The sequence below is a fragment of the Pelodiscus sinensis genome, chromosome 1, assembly GCF_052426305.1.
Source record: "Pelodiscus sinensis isolate ZL-2025 chromosome 1, ASM5242630v1, whole genome shotgun sequence".
Lineage (NCBI taxonomy): Eukaryota > Metazoa > Chordata > Testudines > Trionychidae > Pelodiscus > Pelodiscus sinensis.
Window position 1 is genome coordinate 213,167,140 of NC_143052.1, and position 17,220 is coordinate 213,184,359.

Below are 17,220 nucleotides of genomic sequence, written 5' to 3' on the forward strand. Positions count from 1 at the left end.
ATAGTGGTTTTCAAATATCTAAAAGGGTATCACAAGGAGGGAGACAAATTGTTCTCGTCCTCTGAGGAGAGGACAAGAAGCAATGGGCTTAAAGGGCAGCAAAGGAGGTTAAGATTGGACATTAGGAAAAACTTTCTGTCAGAGTGCTTAAACACTGGAATAAATTGCCTAGGGAGGTTGTGGATTCTCCATCTTTGGAGCTATTTAAGAGCAGATTAGATAGCCATCTACCAGGGATGATCTAGACAGCACTGGGTCCTGCTATGAGGGCAGAGGACTGGACTCTATGGCCTCTTGAGATCCCTTCCAGTTCTAGTGTTCTATGAAATACAGGATCACGAGCTTTCATGGAGAAAGTGGGTTTTAGCCACAATAGCTCATGGAGCCTGTATATTTGTTAGTCTCTGAGGTGCCACAAGACTACCCTTTTTCTAGCATTATGGCAAGCAATGAGTAGTCCTTGGTTTCTAAGGTCTCACAGAATAGAGTATCATGAGCTTTCTTTGGTCGAAATCCATTTCTTCAGATGAACTTGAGTGGAGACAAAAAAGCTCAAGCGTCATTATCCGGCATCCTGAAGCCACCACAGCTGGGAGGCCAGGGAATGTCATTCCCTTCCCCCCACAGCCCTTGCCCGCCAGAGCGACCCCGGCAGGAGACAGCGGCCGGGCCCCGCTGAGCGCCCCCGCCCGGAGGAGCGGAGTTGCCGGGCCAAGGGCCGCTCCCGGAGCCGGCTCAGGTGCCCGGGGCAGGGGGCGGGCGCTAGACGGGCCGCCACACGCCGGCAACGCGCGGAAGGAGGGAAACACCTGCAGGCGCCGCCGCCCCAGCCGCTGTGCGCGCAGCCAGCACCGGAGCCCGCCGCCGCCTCCCCTCTCCCCGCAGCGTCAGGTGCGGCCAGCGCGCCTGTGCGGCCACCCGGAGCGCAGCCGGGAGCAGCAGCCGCGCTCGCCCGCCCGAGCGGGAAGATGGCGGAGCCGGGGGTTGCCGGCACCTCCCCGCCGCAGCTGCGGGCACCAGGTGAGGGACGGGCGGGGGCGCCAGGTGCAGCGGGGCTACGGCCGCGCGGCGGGGAGGGGGGGAGCGGCGCCTCCTTGCCTGGCATCAGGCTAACGCAGGGGGCAGGTGCCCAGCCACGCATGGGGGGTGACGGAGCCAGGCGTGAGGGGCGGGCAAGGCCTGAGCGAAGGACTCGGGCCCTGGGCTGCAAAGGCGCCCGGCCCCTGGTGGGGAGAGCGGCGCTCGCCGTGGGGCAGGGCCCGGGGTGCCCGGCCCTGGGTGTTTGGTTGGGTGCGGGGCGACTTTAGTCTCCGGGCGCTCGTGAGAGAATTGGGGGAGCTCCCCGCATCCCGGGAGCTCCAGGCCGGGTGTAAAAAATGCCAGGGAAGGATTAGCCGGACTTGTGGATCCCTGCGTCTGTGGGAGCCCGTGTCAGTGGGAGCGACACAAGGAAGCTGTTAATGCTGCTGAATGGTTTGCTGTTCCCTGGGGTGTCAAACATGATTTGGTTCAACACTCTCAGAAAGGGAGCGTGTGTGAGAGTGAGAAAATCTGCTCGGAGCCCTGCGAGGGTTACACGGGGACCCTTCGGATTCACATCCACGTCCCTTTGTAGGCTTGTGTTCATTTTAAGACTATTTTTTTTTTGGTATAGTAAATACTTGCTATGAGATAGTGCTTAGGTGTCTTTTAAACTGTTGGGTTGGTCTTGCAGGGCAGAGGTGTATACATTTCTCAACCATTACATGTGTTGCCAGCTATGAAATGAGCTATATTTTAGCCTAAAGTAGGTATCAAGGACAGAACATCTAAACACAATTTCTTGCAGTGCCTGGGCCTGTCTATACTGGTAGGCCAAGCCATGGAATAAACTGGTTAAGCTGGTATTGAGTTTGACTACTCAGTTTAATTCTGAGTCCTGTGTAGGCTCAGCTTCTCAAGGGCCCTCCTTTCCTGCTTCATTCTAAATAACCACATTATAAGTTCCTTGGGGCAAGGACTGACTTTTGCTATGTGTGTGTGCGCAGCACCCAACAGAATGGAGCTCTGATTTTAATGGTGATTTCTGGGTGCTACCACAATATAAAAATGATTACATTAGAACATATTCAAATGTTGTTTGATTTGCAAAGTCAAGCATTCCAACACCTGGGAATACTAGAACTTCAGTTGTGAAATCTTATTTTCCTCCAATGCCTTGTATGTGTGGGTGCTTGCATTATAATGGATATTAATTATGTGGCTAATGCCTTTTTTCATGACCTCTGCTTCAGTCAGTGCACAGGAGGGACAGTGCTCAGGGAATGAAGGAGCTATTCGATATATTTTTATCTCCATCATCCAATATGTGGCCCTTGCTTTATTCACTGCACATCATAAAAAACCATGCACTGAATACAGAATTTTTTATTTACTCATGGTGCTCATTAACTGTAGCATCAGAATGCCTCACTGACACTAATACATTTATTTGCACAACTTCTTGGGGGAGATAAGAGTTCTGTTATCCCTGCTTTACAGATGGGGGAAACTGTGACAAGTACTGTACAGTGATTTGGTTGACACACAATGGCAGAATAAGAACATGCAACTTCAGTTACTGATAACTCCAGATTATACTGCCTGACTCTGCTGAGCAGCCACAGCTCCCATTGACTTCTGTTGCTCTTCAGAGCATTGCTGATCATCTGACCCTTGGTATTGCAAGTTGGGCCCCTAGAAAATGAGAGAGAAACAGTGGAAGTGACACCTGTCTTACCTCCAAGAGCATCTTTAATCTTTTTGCATTCCCTGCTTTGTTAATATACCTTCCAACTGCTAGAGACATGAGGTGGGGCCGTACAAATAAGTTTCATTGACTGTAGGCTTATCAGTGTCATCCATTCTATGCTATGTCCTGTGGAAAAAATAGTATGTTATTGTGTGATGAAAGAATCTGCACAAGGTGGCAGAATGATGGTTGCATGGGTAATTGTAGTAACTACTGATCCTGAACCACCAGGGTTTGAATCCTGCATTTTAAGCATTGCAACATAAGAGTGCTACCCCTTGAATTATAGGACTAAATATATTGGCTGGTAGCCAAAGACTATTTGAACCTTCTACTAAAAGAAGTGGATACACTGAAAATTAGTGGGTTATATATACATGAGTAACCCCATTCTACAGACAGAATAAAACATAAAGATATGCAGTGTGATAGATTGACTGAGATTTGGATCTGCTTGAATGGGTAGCTGGGATTTATTGCTAGTCCCAGCTTAATAATAAGTGTGATGGATACACAATTACTAAAGCACTCAGCAACAGAGAGTTTAAATACTCTTCTGGTATTGAAATATTGTTTGTCTTCACCTGAAATATTGTTTGTCTTCTCCTGGGGTTCTCATCTTACCTAGGGTTGTCAGGCATATGGTTTTGACTGGAACACCTGGTCAAAAAGGGATCCTGGTACTCCAGTTGGTACTGTCAACCAGGCTGCTATAAATCCAGTTGGCAGTGCAGCAGGGGCCCAGGGCTAAAGCAGACTCCCTTCCTGCCCTGGCTTTATGCTGCAACTGGAAGCACTCACCAGGTCCTTGTGGTCCGTAGGTGCTGGAGTGGGCAGTGACTGGGAGGCTCTGGATGCTGGTCCCACCCTGAGTGCCAGCTATGTAACTTCCCAATGGGAATTGCATCCAAAGGGCTTAAAAGCGGTTCCCCTAGCACAATCTCCGTAGGGGACAGGGGAGGTGGAGGCACAGCGGGAAACGGTGCAAGCGGGGACTGAAGCAGTTTCCTTTGCTTCTGCTATGATTCTGCTTTTGAAATGTACAAGACCCCCACCAGGACTCTTGTACATTTCAAAGACTCAGGTGCCACAGGGAGTATGAGGTCACTGGGACTCCCCCACTGGCTCTGCACTCCCTGCGGGGCTTCCACTTTTGAACTGTAGCAAGAGCCTGGTAGGGCTCTTGCTACAATTCAAAGGCGGAGGCACTCTTATCAATTAATTGAATAGTTGATGGATATCCCATTGATTATTCAATTAGTTAATCTAAATTTAACATCCCTACTCCTGCACCCCAAATTCCTCCTCCCTAGCCCCACCCAAGAGCCCACAACCTCTCCCACACTCCACACCTGTTGGCCTCAATTCCACCCCACAGTTCACACCCCCAGCTGGAGTCTGCACACCAATCTTCTGCCCCAACTGGATAAAAGTGAGTGAGGGTGAGGATGTGAGCAATAGAAGGAGGGAAATGGAGCAAGTGGGATCAGGCCCTCTGATGGTCGTGGCCTTCGGACAGGTACGGAGCTGAGCAGGGATTTTTTTTTTTTAAAATTAGAAAGTTGTCAACCTTAATCACACTGCAGGAGGTATACATGTGGGGAGAATATTTCTGTCCTCTTTTGTAGCCCTGAAGGTGGGCAGGAGTATACAGGAACTGTATTTTGGGCACATCCCATCCCTTCTTCTGATACTTTAGCTGGTCTGGCAGTAACTTGCTGGATTTCCTGTTCACTGGGATTGCATGCTGCTCTGGTAGAAGTTGTGGGATCCCAGCTTCAGAATGTTCGTCAGGTTTTTTTTTTTTTTTTTTTTTTTTTACATGCTGCCAAAATCACACACAGGTGGCATAAGCCCTGGTAGAGAAATAGGGTTTTCAACAGTTTATATTCATTAAAATCTGAGCAGAATTTTCATGATACTAATAAACTGTGCTTTCCCCCTGCTGAAACCTTGCTGCAAATAATAGTGGTGACAGAGCTCAAGAAAGATGGTGGTAATCTTGTTTAATGAGAGGTGTTAGGCAAACTAAGTATTGGAGTGTCTGCCAGTTCTGTTTCTAATAATAATAATTAATTATGAGGAATACTGTAAATACCAAATGTCAAGCTCTGTGAAGTGTACTTAGATCTGTCCTGGAAACCTAAGGAAGAACTCTGTGGTTTTGATTATTTTTCAGGGAAGTGTTTTTTTCCCCTTTCAGAAAAGATTGGTCAAAACTAGGAGGATTTAAGAGGGTGACACATATGGCACCTAGTTAGGTAGAAAATATTCTAAACAGTGGAAATATAAGGAGTAACTTCTTACATATGTCTTCAGTTTTTTTGGCTGCTATGACGACAGCATACACTCAGCTGACTTCCATAAAAATTTCAGTGTATAGGAAAGTATACTAATGTTGTTTTATAGTATTCTTTTATGTGAGACATTTATATTGTTTTCCCAAGGTGTTAGTTTCTGTGCTTACTTTTATGTGGTATAATCATTTCATAAGCATCAATTTTAGTTCAGAATAGCGTAATGCATTCTCTAGTTACATAAATAATGGCTTAGAGGCATTACCAGTTAAAATTATTATTGTACTTTGATTAAAATGAAGTAAGGAACAATAGCTTGCCTCTTTGAACAGCAAAAATGGAGGGGAAAAGAGTTGTTGCTTGAATATCATCAGCTATAAAAATGTAGCAGCTAAAAATCTGAACATCACAGTGTTAGCAGTCTTGATACCATACATAATATACATATTTCAGTGTGCATTATTGGGCTCTCATAAATATGGGGGAAATACATGAGGGTTAACTTAGATATTTCACATTCTTTTTGGATGTGTGATATATTGACTGAAAGGAATACATTATGTATGTCATGTAAATAAAATTGTGCATCTTACATGTTGAAATCTTAAGATTTTTGTAGTACACACTTTTTATTATGTATTAAAACAATTATAAATTTCTTAGCAATTCTTTTAACTTTAGATGTATTTATATCTTAACCTCGTAAAAAGAGAAATTTTGAACATTCTGTCGATACTCTTCAGTCAGATACTAACAACACATATCCCATGCACTGAAATGTGAGAATTTGTGATTGGTGACCAGATTGTTATTTTTAAGTGTTCATGTAATAAGGTAAGTCTTTTTTTTTAAAATCTTATTCCTGTGAATTCCTCCATTGGCAATGTATTCTGTGGTTGGCAATCCTACTTGGTTCTTTCGGGGTGGGGGGGAGCTTTCCCCCACTGCGGTGATATTGGCAGTCTCAGTGGACAGTATTTTAATAGATTAGCCATCTTCAAATTATTGCCTTTTTATTTTGATGAGTAACTAAGCCTGGCTCCCCTCAAATCATTGGCTCTCCCTGTGTACAAGCTGGCTTTCATTAACTTCATTGCAGCACTATCTGTGGAAGGAAATCACAATCTCCTTCTGCTAGGACCAGACACACAAGCTGTTACTAAACTTTTTGGCTCAAGTAGCTCTAAATTTTGGGGCATTCTCTGATTCTTAATAGCAGTTAGTCTCAATTTGAATGTCCATATTCAATTTCTATGTTTAAATAAAATAAATGTTAGGTATAAAAGTTGTAATTAAATGTATTTATTCAAGCACTATAAAAAAATGACTAGGCAGACAAACACTATGTTATGAAGTGTGAACCATCACACCTACATTCTGGTAGAACCATCTCTCAAGCCACTCTTTTGTCTACCTTTTATCATCTCTAACTAGCTGTCACAATTATTTCTAGCCTATCAAGTTAGAATTTCAGCAAATCTTTGGAAGTCTGTTTGCTCCAGGTTCTCCTTGATACAATTATTTTTCACTTTATGTGAAAAACAATGTTTTACCTAGGTCAGTACACCATGTTACAGTTATTTGCATAGTACATATTAATACAGTGTGTTCCATTGTTGCTTCATCCAAGTTTAGCTTTCATACAGCATGTCGGTCTCATACTGGCCCTGGTAAATGTCTAGTTTATTTTCTTTTCTTGTTAAACTGTTTACAGGAGTACTAGTGTACCTTAACAAAAGTTTCACTAATAAAACACCAAAGTTCCTCTAGTACTTCTGTGAAATTGATATAATGATTATTTAGCCTCTCTCATTTATTACCATTTACTTCCTTTTTGTATGCATTTGCTGTAAGTGACCTGCATGATTCACAGATAATTTTATATATAGATAGATAGATAGATTGTGTTTTCTATAACTGAGAGGATTTTACTGTTCTATGCATGTGTTTATATGCAGACATATATATTGCCCTTAGTCAGTTTCTCTGTTTTTCCATGCTCTAACTTCATAAAACTATACAATTTTAATTTTCAAACTGTTACAGTATGTTAGTCTGCCGCTTTACTTGTGCCCAGTGCTTGGTTTAGGTCATTTAGTAGGCTACTCACCAATTTAGTGTCTTAAAATCTTAGCTAGACATTTTACAGGAAAATAATATACAGTACAGGCAGTCCCCGGGTTACATGGATCCGACTTACATCGGATCCCTACTTACAAACGGGGTGAGGCAACCCCGCATTAGCTGCTTCCCCCCAGCAGACTAGGGAGACGCGAAGCTAGCGCCCCTCCCCAGCAGACCAGGGAGATGCAGAGCGGCTTTTCTCAGCAGACACCTCAGCTTGAGAATAAAGGACTGAGGGAAGTGAGGTGTGGGAGAATAAAACTGAGGTCTGGAGAAATGTTTGGCTAGAGTTTCCCCTACAATATGTACCAGTTCCGACTTGCATACAAATTCAACTTAAGAACAAACCTACAGTCCCTATCTTGTACGTAACCCGGGGACTGCCTGTACTGAGTCTTTAGCTATACCTGTCATTGTACTTGATCTCTCTGTAACTGATACTGGTGTGTGTGCACACTTGCCTCAGTGTGGGATTGGTCTTCCTCCTGGGAAATGTCTTGAGACAGAGGAAATGCATTTCACTGTTAAGATATGTCTACACTATGTAGTTTTAGCACAGTATGTAGTTTAGTGTCAACACAGTCTAGTCTCTAAAAGACAGTTTGGATGAATGTTGTTTGTCAGCACTTTTGCCAACAAAATACTTCCACCCCTTTTGAGGAGGTTTTGCATTGAAAGCAACGTTCACACTTGCCATTGTTGTCGTTTGTTGGGAGGTTTTTAAAGCAACGAAGAGCGACACAAACATTGTGAAAGTCTAGTAGAGAGAGCCATAAATGAAACGGGCAGAGTCTATCAAGGTTATGATTGATCTGTTACTTAAAATCTTATGTTTGACATTCTCTCTCCTTCAAATAACGAATTTCATTTTCTTTGTCTTGACTTCTGCCGACGGACTGTTAAGATGGCAGCATTCCCTGTTTGAAAGTCCCTTCAAATGAATATTGTGAAGATCTTAAAGTGATGCTTTATGTAATTTAGTTATTAAAATCTTTCGTTTTAAAGAGCAGTTTTGCTTTAAAATTGTTCTTTGTATTTGGTGTTTATATAGTATTTTTGATAATGTAATCAAATAAGATGGCCAGATTATCTCCAATTATTGATTATTTAAGTGATTAATGTAATTATACTTTCATTTAACTCTTAACAGTTTTCTCTCTTTGGTTAATCTGAGTTTGTGTCAAATGTGAGATCAGACAGACCGCATCTAATTTTTATATCTCCACTCTTGCTTAAGGTGTGCCTAATTAGCATGTCCATGTGTTTCTGTGAATCTTAGTGCAACAATTCTCTTTGCCCAATTTAACCTGTAAAAAGCATACATCTGCTACATGTTCTTTAACCTATATTAACAATGCTTGTAATAGTCATTCCAGAATAATAACCGAAAACCTTTGCTTTCTCTAGATTGTTTTCTGTAGACCAGTGGAACACAAATGGGAGGGGGCATACGCCTAAAAGGGGCACAAGAAGTTCTCTGAGGTGGTGTGAAGAAACTTTTACCTTCCGCCCTTTTAATAAGCATACAAATACTACAGTTACCACCATTACTTCTGCACTGCTGTTGGCAGTGATACTGCGTTCAGAACTGCGCAGCTGAGGAGCAGTTGCTGCTGACCGGAGGTGCTCATGTTGTGTGTGGCATGGGAGGACTATTTTTTTTTAATCCTGTGCCAATCCCACCATGCAATTCCTACTCTCACCTGTTCCATATTGCACGTTGATTCCCTTCCCCCCCATTCCCACTGTTATGGCAACAGGTCCTTTTTTGTTTCTTTCTTGCTTCCTTACTCTAGTTTCTAACCAGGGATCCCAAATTGCTAATGACTGGAAAAGACGCTCATTTTAATGGATTTTATTTTTCCAATGTTTTGGGGAAGCAATTCACATTTTAAGTAGCCTCTCTGCAGGTAAAGTAAATGAACCTTTAAATATTTAAAGTCATTTCATGGTTTCTCAGTATGCAAAATTCTTTTTCACCTCAGTTATTATTTTCCTTGATCTATCTTTTTCTGACTTGCTTTTGGATTGGTTTTGTTAATACTAAAACAAAAAGGCTAAGAATATCCTTCTAAACAGGAAAAACTCAAATATGTCTGACAAATAAAAATCACAGTTACAAACTTTAATTTAATATTCAAGAAACCTTAAGAAAAGTGTTCCTCACTTTATGGATGAGTCATCTTTATTGCTTTCTATTGTCAGAATACAGGCATTCTAGTCTTTTGTAGAATTTAATTTCCCTGAAGATTTCTTATCCCATAATGAGCTGAAATAGATTTTTATCGTATATTCAGTTCCTGGTATGAAAAAAATCCAGACACACTTTTCTCTCCCTATTCGAGACACATTCTAATTGCTCCATTCATTTGCTCTCTGTAGTTTAAGCAGCCAAACCTTACCTCTTTAATGAAAATTCATTTTTATAATTTATATCTAATGTCAAATCAGTTCTGTGAGTTTGTTGTGGGGTAGAACAGTTTCCTTCTAATTTCATTGTACATGTGTCAGTTCGCTGTTGTAAAGTTGGTGTGTCTGCCTGCAGTGTCTTCCTAAGTGGGTTGTTTTGTCAATGATGTTGGCCTTTATGTTCCTTTTAGAGCTTCTGCTGCATTTCTCACCTCCAGTGATCGAAAGGAGATGGGGCACATAGAATATTCTTTAATCTTGCGGAGCTACTTACTAACAATCATATGAGAATCAGGATGTTCCTTGTCACTTTTTCTGTTTTAATACATTTCCCCTCATGCTTGTTTTAACAGTTGGGAAAAGTAACATTAACTCCCTTTATGAGAAAAATGGGAAGTGTTTAAAAATGAACAGTTTTAGAGATTTGAATTTATGATAGGAAAGGGCAGAAAGGGTAATATTGGTGAAACCATATGTCAGGTCCTGGATGCCAAGCTCCTTAGAAATACGTAAAAAGACAACATGACCACTGTTCCCTCTAAGATTTCCCAGCTGTGAGTGGGGTGAGTTTTGTCTTGTGCACCTACATTGACATCATGTGCACTTGTTCGGATGCGCACTACTGCGGCACCCACCAGTTATGCATTCTCTCTGTCACACTCACACGCTCACGCATGCACACACATACTCTGTTGTACAAGGAAAATACCAAACCAAGGGATAATTAACAAGGTGCATGACCTTAGGATACAGGAATCAGGAGTGCAGGGAATGGGCGGTCTGGGGGTGGCTTGGGCTGGATGATTCAGGGCGGGGGAAGGTAGGATGGGGCACTGAGATGTCAGGGAAGTGACAGCTCCCTGCTGTATGGAAGCTGGATCTGGGCTGCCCATTCTTGCGGGGGGTGGGCCAAGACTGTGCTGCCCAGCCCCCCAGGAAGCTACTCACTGTGGGTAAGTGGGGCTGGGCTGCTTGGCTCCTTCAACCAGTGGACTCCCAGCCGGCTGGCCGGCAGCTTCTGAGGTAAAGGTGCCAGGGATGCTGGCTGGTGGCTGCCCACCTGGCTGGTGCTGCAGCAGAGAGTCAGGGGGATAGATTTGGGGGCCAGGCGGCAGTTTTGACCCTGGGTCTGCCACTGCCACACGCCATATAGCGTCTCCGGCTCCAGCCCAGGGCAGCTGCCGCCGCCGCCACTTGGCAGCTCCAGTCACAGCCAGGGCTGCCCAACCAGCTGCCGCCTGCCACGCAGCAGCTCTTGTCCCAGCCGGTGCCTCCCGACTGGATGCCACCTTCCATGTGGCAGTTTTGGTCCCCAGAGCTGCCGACCAGCCACCTCTCTACATGTGATGGCTCTGGTCCCGTCTGGGCTGTGGCATCCTGCCCACCGTAGCTTGAACTGGGGGCCAGTGAGGCTGCCCAAGTAGGGACAGCCTCATAGTGCCCCGGCACCAGCCAGAGCAAATAAGGGAGGGCAGGCCAGCCACTCACACCCCACATCCCTGCCAGAACCCACCAGGCCACTACAGCCGCCGCCGCCGCTGCCGCCACCACCACCACTCACCTTCCTGTTGGCCAGTTGGGCAGGCCTAAAATTTTTGTGTGAAGGCGCGCAGCTTAGGAGGAACCCCAAACATGACGAAGATCTGTTGATTTCCTGTTCCTGTCAGATGATGGATGGCATATTGATCTCTGTAAGTTTAATTCAGTTAAATGGGAAGATCCAGTGTGTTGAACAGAAACCAGAATGACTGACTGTTTTTTATGTTAATAAAATGTTCTTTCTGGTATCTGGAGTGTGCAATTAATTCAGTTTCTGACATAGAATTCTGGAATTTTTAATGGGTCTTTGATCCACAAAGAAAGATACAGACTTATCATAAGACTAAGCGAGCATGCTCCAGGGTATTGACTGCAGAAAGAACTTTGAAGTCGTTTTTATTTTCAGTCATTGAGTGTGTTGCTTTGAGTAAATTGGGCTATCATTTGAAGAGAGCTATAATCTAAGTAAATAATCTTCCTTTATCTATATGGAATTAATTAAATGTTTAAAATAAACTTATTTTATTGTAAGTAAAATAAACCCTGAATTTGGAAAACCTTAATCACTTAAGGATGTGCTATTTATTTAGTTAAGCAGGGCATAGGACACATCATAAAATGGATCTTGCTCTGTTCCAAAAGGAAATAAACATAATCTTCCATTAAATATCAGGACATGAATAAACACTGTATTAATAGCATTTTTAATACTTGAGGCAATGATGCCTTTCTTTTTACAATACTTCACATGATATCATGTAGGCATGTTAAAATGAGTGTATTTTGGTAAATTTTCAGCGGGTACATGTTTACATGCAGGAGGGTAGGAGCAAGTAGGAACCGATGCTTGTGGGGAGCCAGCTTTTCAGCTGGCTCCCGCATAGGTGCCTGCCCCCCCTTGTGCTGCCTTTGTATCCCTTCTACTTGCCCTATTCACTCCCTAGCACTGCTGCCACTGACACAGAGGCAGCAGTGTGGGAGTGGGAGAGGCCCTTGCATGTAACCATGACGGTTAACCGATGAACCCAGGCTCATCAGTGAATCATTTACTCATGTACACTATTCTATCCCTAGTATCATGACTGTATTTTAATAACAATAGTAATGCTTTCCATGTGTATACTTTTTTCCAATGAAAGCTCTTCACAAATAATAATAAAAAAATGTACCGTATGAGGGAAGCAGGTATTCTGGTTTCCCTGATGGAAGAAGCTGAATATTGCAATTAGTCAAGATTGCAAAGGACATCTGAGGTAGAATCTAAGTTTTATTCTCAGTCTCTTGATTTTGAGTCGTGTGTTTCAGATACAAGATATCCTTCCCTGTATTCAAAATATTTTATCTGCTGTTAACGTGTGAGAGTGTTTGTTGTCCAACTTCAAACATCTATTAGTGCGAAACACAGGTAAATGCTGTGGCTATGATTAGGAAGAGCAGTTATGGAAATGCTAAAGGTCTGGTCTGAAGCTCACTGAAATTGATAGGTGTCCTTCCATTGATATCAGTGGGGTTTTTTATTAGACCCTGGAAGAAGACATCTAAGGCAGGGGTGGGGAACCTCTGACCTGCAGGCTGGATCCAGCTCACCAAACAAATTCATCCAGCCTTCGGGGGTCCAGTGGCTGGGGGTTGGTTTAAAAACGTCTCCCAGTCTCCCCTGCAGCGAGGCCAGGTACTTCCGGTTCTTCTACTGACATGGGAGAGGCCCACGCAAGAGATCTGGTGTGAGGGAGAAGGTCCATATGCTGGAGCCCTGTGGCGTTTCCGCAAGGAGGAACTGAAAAAGGCTGACTGCCAGCAAAACTCATTTTGCTGAGAAGGAGACATGCAGGACCAAAGGAGAGAGAAGGGTCGAGGGAAGAGAAGCCCTGGAGCCCTTTCCTTGCCTGGGGCACTTTTTGGGAGGCAGAGGAGGCCACAGTGGAGAAAGCTCCCCCCTCTCCTTCTCTGAATAGGCTGGGTGCAGCAGGGAACAGCGTCCAGCAGAGTGGAGCCACATGCTGCCAGCAATGGCTCCTTAACAGTTAAGGAGATATGTGGGACCAGAGGGAAGGGTGGGGGCAATCACTTGCAGGAGTGGGAGGGAAGAGAAGCCCCCCCCAGCTCTTTCCCTGCAAAAAGCAAACTCAGCCATCACACTAAAATTCTAAATAAAAAAATAGAACATCATACCACATCAAGGCGTTTTATAAAATTTTTGTGTGCGCATGTCTCGTTTTTTGTTTGTTTTTCTTCTCACTTTTGTATGAGAAGATATCTCTGAGGGTTAGTGGTCTCTGACCCAAAAAAGGTTCCCCGCCCTGATCTAGGGGTTTTCAAGGTGGTATTCTAGAATGTGGCTTTGTTGTTTTTCTGAGGTTAGATTCTAGAACGTTGGTTCTTGAACGATAGGTCACGTCCCATTTTAAGGGCTAACTTAGAGTGGGGATGTAACCAACTAGTTGACAATCCAATAAGCATATGCTTCCCCCCCTTTGCTGCCTCTGTCGGAGAGAGGCAGCAAGGTGGGGGAGCAGGTGCTGGGGAGAGCTGGCTTTTAAGCCAGTTCCCCCCCAGCACCATCTCAATGAGGGATAGGGGAGGCAGAGGTGGTGGCTCTTAAGACATTTAAAAAGCATAAGTAGCAGGGGGGACCAGGCGCGAGCTGGGACAGCTGATTCCTGGAGCCACTGCGGCTCTGCAGTTTCCCTTCCTTATTAACTAACTGACTAGTTGATTAGCTGATTAAATGCCATTTAACATCGCTAGCTTAGACTTGCTGGGGTCTGGGACCAAAGCCTGAACCTGATCATTTGGGGCAGAAGCTGAATCCTGAGGGTGTTTGAACTCAGGTTACAACCCCCTGCCTGGGAATGAAGCCCTTGTAACTTCAGCTTTGGTCCCTCCTTCCCAGGACAGTGGGGCTCAAGCTTTGCTATCCTCTCCTTGGGGCTGTGTAGTGATATTTTTTGTCAGAAGTGGGTTTCGATGCAATGAAGCTTGAGAGTCCCTGTTGTAGAAGAGAGTCTGAACAGGAATGACGCAAAGGGAGATGGGACGCAGAGTGCATGATATAAGTTGTTTTAGGAATGCTAATGTGTACCTGTGTATTTGGTTAACTGATGAGTCTGGGTTCATTGGCTAACCCTAACGGTTACAGGAGGCTGGCTCCCCATGAGCACCAGCTCCTGCCTGGGCCCCCACAGGTAAACATTGTAAATTTCAGCAATTACATGTTTATAAAAATTAACATATTTTAACATCTCTAGGTTGTTTAGGGAGACTGCTCTATGGAGAGAGCAGAGTTTGTAAAGTCACTGAATCCTACAGTTAGTCAACTGACTGTTGACAAGCTGAAGACCTAGAATAAAATCTGAGACAATTGCATCAAAGCACAAATTAACTGAGATCCACCCATTTTTATAAGATAATGTAAAGAGAGCTTATTATATCAACTATTTTGACAGTATGAGGGAAACTTTGCATTTTGGTTTGTTTTTTCTGTATATTGTGCCCAATATGTTTTATGTTCCTGAGTTTTAGGTATTATTCATTTGTCGTTCATGCTCTGATAAGGTCTTCAGGGCTTGAAAACTTTACTTGGCAATAATTTGCAAGAGTACTATTCCTACTGTTTTAAGCCAAGAACTCCTATGCTGCTATGACCCCAGAACCATATATGTGCAACTGTCTTTGATTTACTGGTGAGTATGAAGGTGTGCCTATTGTGTAACCAACCTAAGTAATATAGTTCTGGGCAGGCCACTTTGAGTTTAGAGGCTCCAGCCCCAAATCCCTGACATATCGTAACTTCTCATCCACAGGGTCATACTAAAGCCAAAAGACTATATGAAAATGAACACTTGAGACATTTATTAACAATTAAGTCAGTATACCAATAGCATGTATATTAAAATGTAACTATAATTGTGAGTTTCCTCTGCAAGCAAAAAAATCTTCATTTTAGAAATGCTTTTCTGGCTTCGTGTGTAAACTCTTTTATAATTTGGAGTACAGGCAGTCCCCGACTTACACGGATCCGACTTATGTCGGATCCGCACTTACAAACGGGGCTTTCTCGCCCCGGAGCTCACAGGCAGCGATCAGCCACCTCGAGCTCCGGGGCGAGAAAAGCTGCTCCCGGTGCCCTGGTCTGCTTGGGACCGTCTCCAGCAGACCAGGGACACTGTAAGCAAACCTGCAGCAGCGGGGGGGTCCCGTGCTTCTGAGACTTTGCCAGAGCAAAGCCTCAGAAGCGGGGGACCCCGCCGCTGCTGCGGGTTTGCTCGCAGTGCCCCTGGTCTGCTGGAGACGGTCCCCAACAGACCAGGGACACCGCGAGCAAACCTGCAGCAGCGGGGGGGTCCCGCGCTTCTGAGGCTTTGCCGCTCTGGCTGCCGCTTTGCTCCCTGTGTCCCTGGTCTGCTGGGGGGGGGCGCAGCTAGTGTGCCCCCCCCCAGCAGACCAGGCTTTTGTTGTGGACCCTGGGGCAGAGCAGCTGGGGTGCTGCTGGGTTGGTCCAGTAGCGCCGAGGAGCGGTGCTACTGGAGCAACCCAGCAGCACCATAGCTGCTCTGCTCCAGACGTCCCCAAGTCAGCCGTTGCTGAAACTGACCAGCGCTGACTACAGGAAGCCCAAGGCACAGTTGCTCTGCCCCGGGCTTCCTGAAATCAGCTGCTGATCAGTTTCAGCAGCAGCTGACTTGGGGTTCTTAAGTTGAATCTGTATGTAAGTCAGAACTGGCGGTCAGTTTCAGCAGCGGCTGAATCTGGACGCCAGTTCCGACTTACATACAGAGTCAACTTAAGAACAAACCTACAGTCCCTATCTTGTACGTAACCCGGGGACTGCCTGTATTGTGTCCAGTTCTGGGCACCACATTTCAGGAAAGATGTGGAGAAATTGGAGAGTGTCCAGAGAAAAGAGCAACAAGAATGATTAAAGGTCTAGACAACATGACCTATGAAGGAAGGCTGAAAGAATTGGGTTTGTTTAGTTTAGAAAAGAGAAGACTAAGGGGAGACATGATAGCCGTTTTCAGGCATCTAAAAGGGTGTCATAAGGAGGAGGGAGGAAAACTTGTTCATCTTGGCCTCTGAGGATAGAACAAGAAGCAATGGGCTTAAACTGCAGCAAGGGAGGTTTAGGTTGGACATTAGGAAAAAGTTCCTAACTGTCAAGGTAGTCAAACACTGGAATAAATTGCCTAGGGAGGCTGTGGAATCCCCATCTCTGGAGATATTTAAGAGTAGGTTAGATAAATGTCTATCAGGGATGGTCTAGACAGTATTTGGTCCTGCCATGAGGGCAGGGGACTGGACTTGATGATCTCTCGAGGACCCTTCCAGTCCTAGTATTCTATGATTTTATGACCAGATTTAGTGTATGGTTTCCACAATTGAAGAAAACACCATTTGAATTTTGCTCTAAAAGGACTGCTTGTACTCTGTTGTACTTCCCAGCCATATTGGATCCATTTTTATAGGCTTGGCCAATACAGACTTGAATTTTTAATTTAAAGCCTTCCAGAGTTTCTGATACACGAGTGGCAATTTCTTTTCCGGTTTGTTTCTTGATTTTGTTGAACAAAATGAATCATTCTTCAATTGAAACCTTTGCACTTCCTGCAATTCTAACATACTGAACAACGAAGGTAGTTTGTTCTTTATGAGAACAGTCTGGAGTTGCATCAATAATAATTGAGAAGTACTTTGCATTTCATATCTCTTCAAGAATTGTTTGCACAATAGTCCAACACAGTTCAATAAACTCATTTTATATTCTGGTAGACAGATAATGGACTTAGCTCAAGTGGGTACCAAGAAAGCTTCCTTTTGTAGGATCACTGGCCAATCCCCATTCAGAAAGGAAAAATAATTACATTCAATATCTGCTCAATGACTTTTTTCCCCCCAGTTATCAGTTTCTGTGTTTATTTCACTCGGGTAAGTTTTCAATTGAACTGTCAGCTAGTGCTGTGCTACAAGCTGATTTCCATGTAACATCATTATCTTTATGCGATTCTGAAGTTTCACATGCAAGAATTTGGTCTTTCAACTTCCTTCAACGTTTACTGATGCTCCAACCAGGTGGATCAGACA

General features: G+C 44.2%; 1 protein-coding gene and 1 long non-coding RNA gene across 10 annotated transcripts in view; one reads left to right on the forward strand and one right to left on the reverse strand.

Moving 5' to 3' along the window:
* The first annotated feature begins 694 nt into the window (after positions 1–694).
* MAP7D2 (MAP7 domain containing 2) overlaps positions 695–17,220 on the forward strand; it is a 129,198-nt gene continuing 112,672 nt past the window's right edge. For 2 of the 9 annotated variants that reach the window (XM_006116154.5, XM_075913432.2), the window contains exon 1: positions 702–1,020. In XM_006116154.5, the coding sequence (XP_006116216.3) occupies positions 969–1,020 (52 nt within the window). In that variant the 5' untranslated portion in view covers positions 702–968. Of the gene's footprint in view, positions 1,021–17,220 lie in introns of all 9 variants that reach the window. The other 7 variants (XM_006116155.5, XM_006116152.5, XM_006116153.5 and 4 more) reach the window with 7 other exon arrangements.
* LOC149525705 (uncharacterized) lies at positions 11,089–13,437 on the reverse strand. Its single transcript, XR_016348187.1, has 3 exons — positions 13,312–13,437; positions 12,309–12,461; positions 11,089–11,289 (listed from the first exon to the last, which is right to left on the reverse strand). It is a non-coding gene; the product is annotated as an uncharacterized LOC149525705 (long non-coding RNA).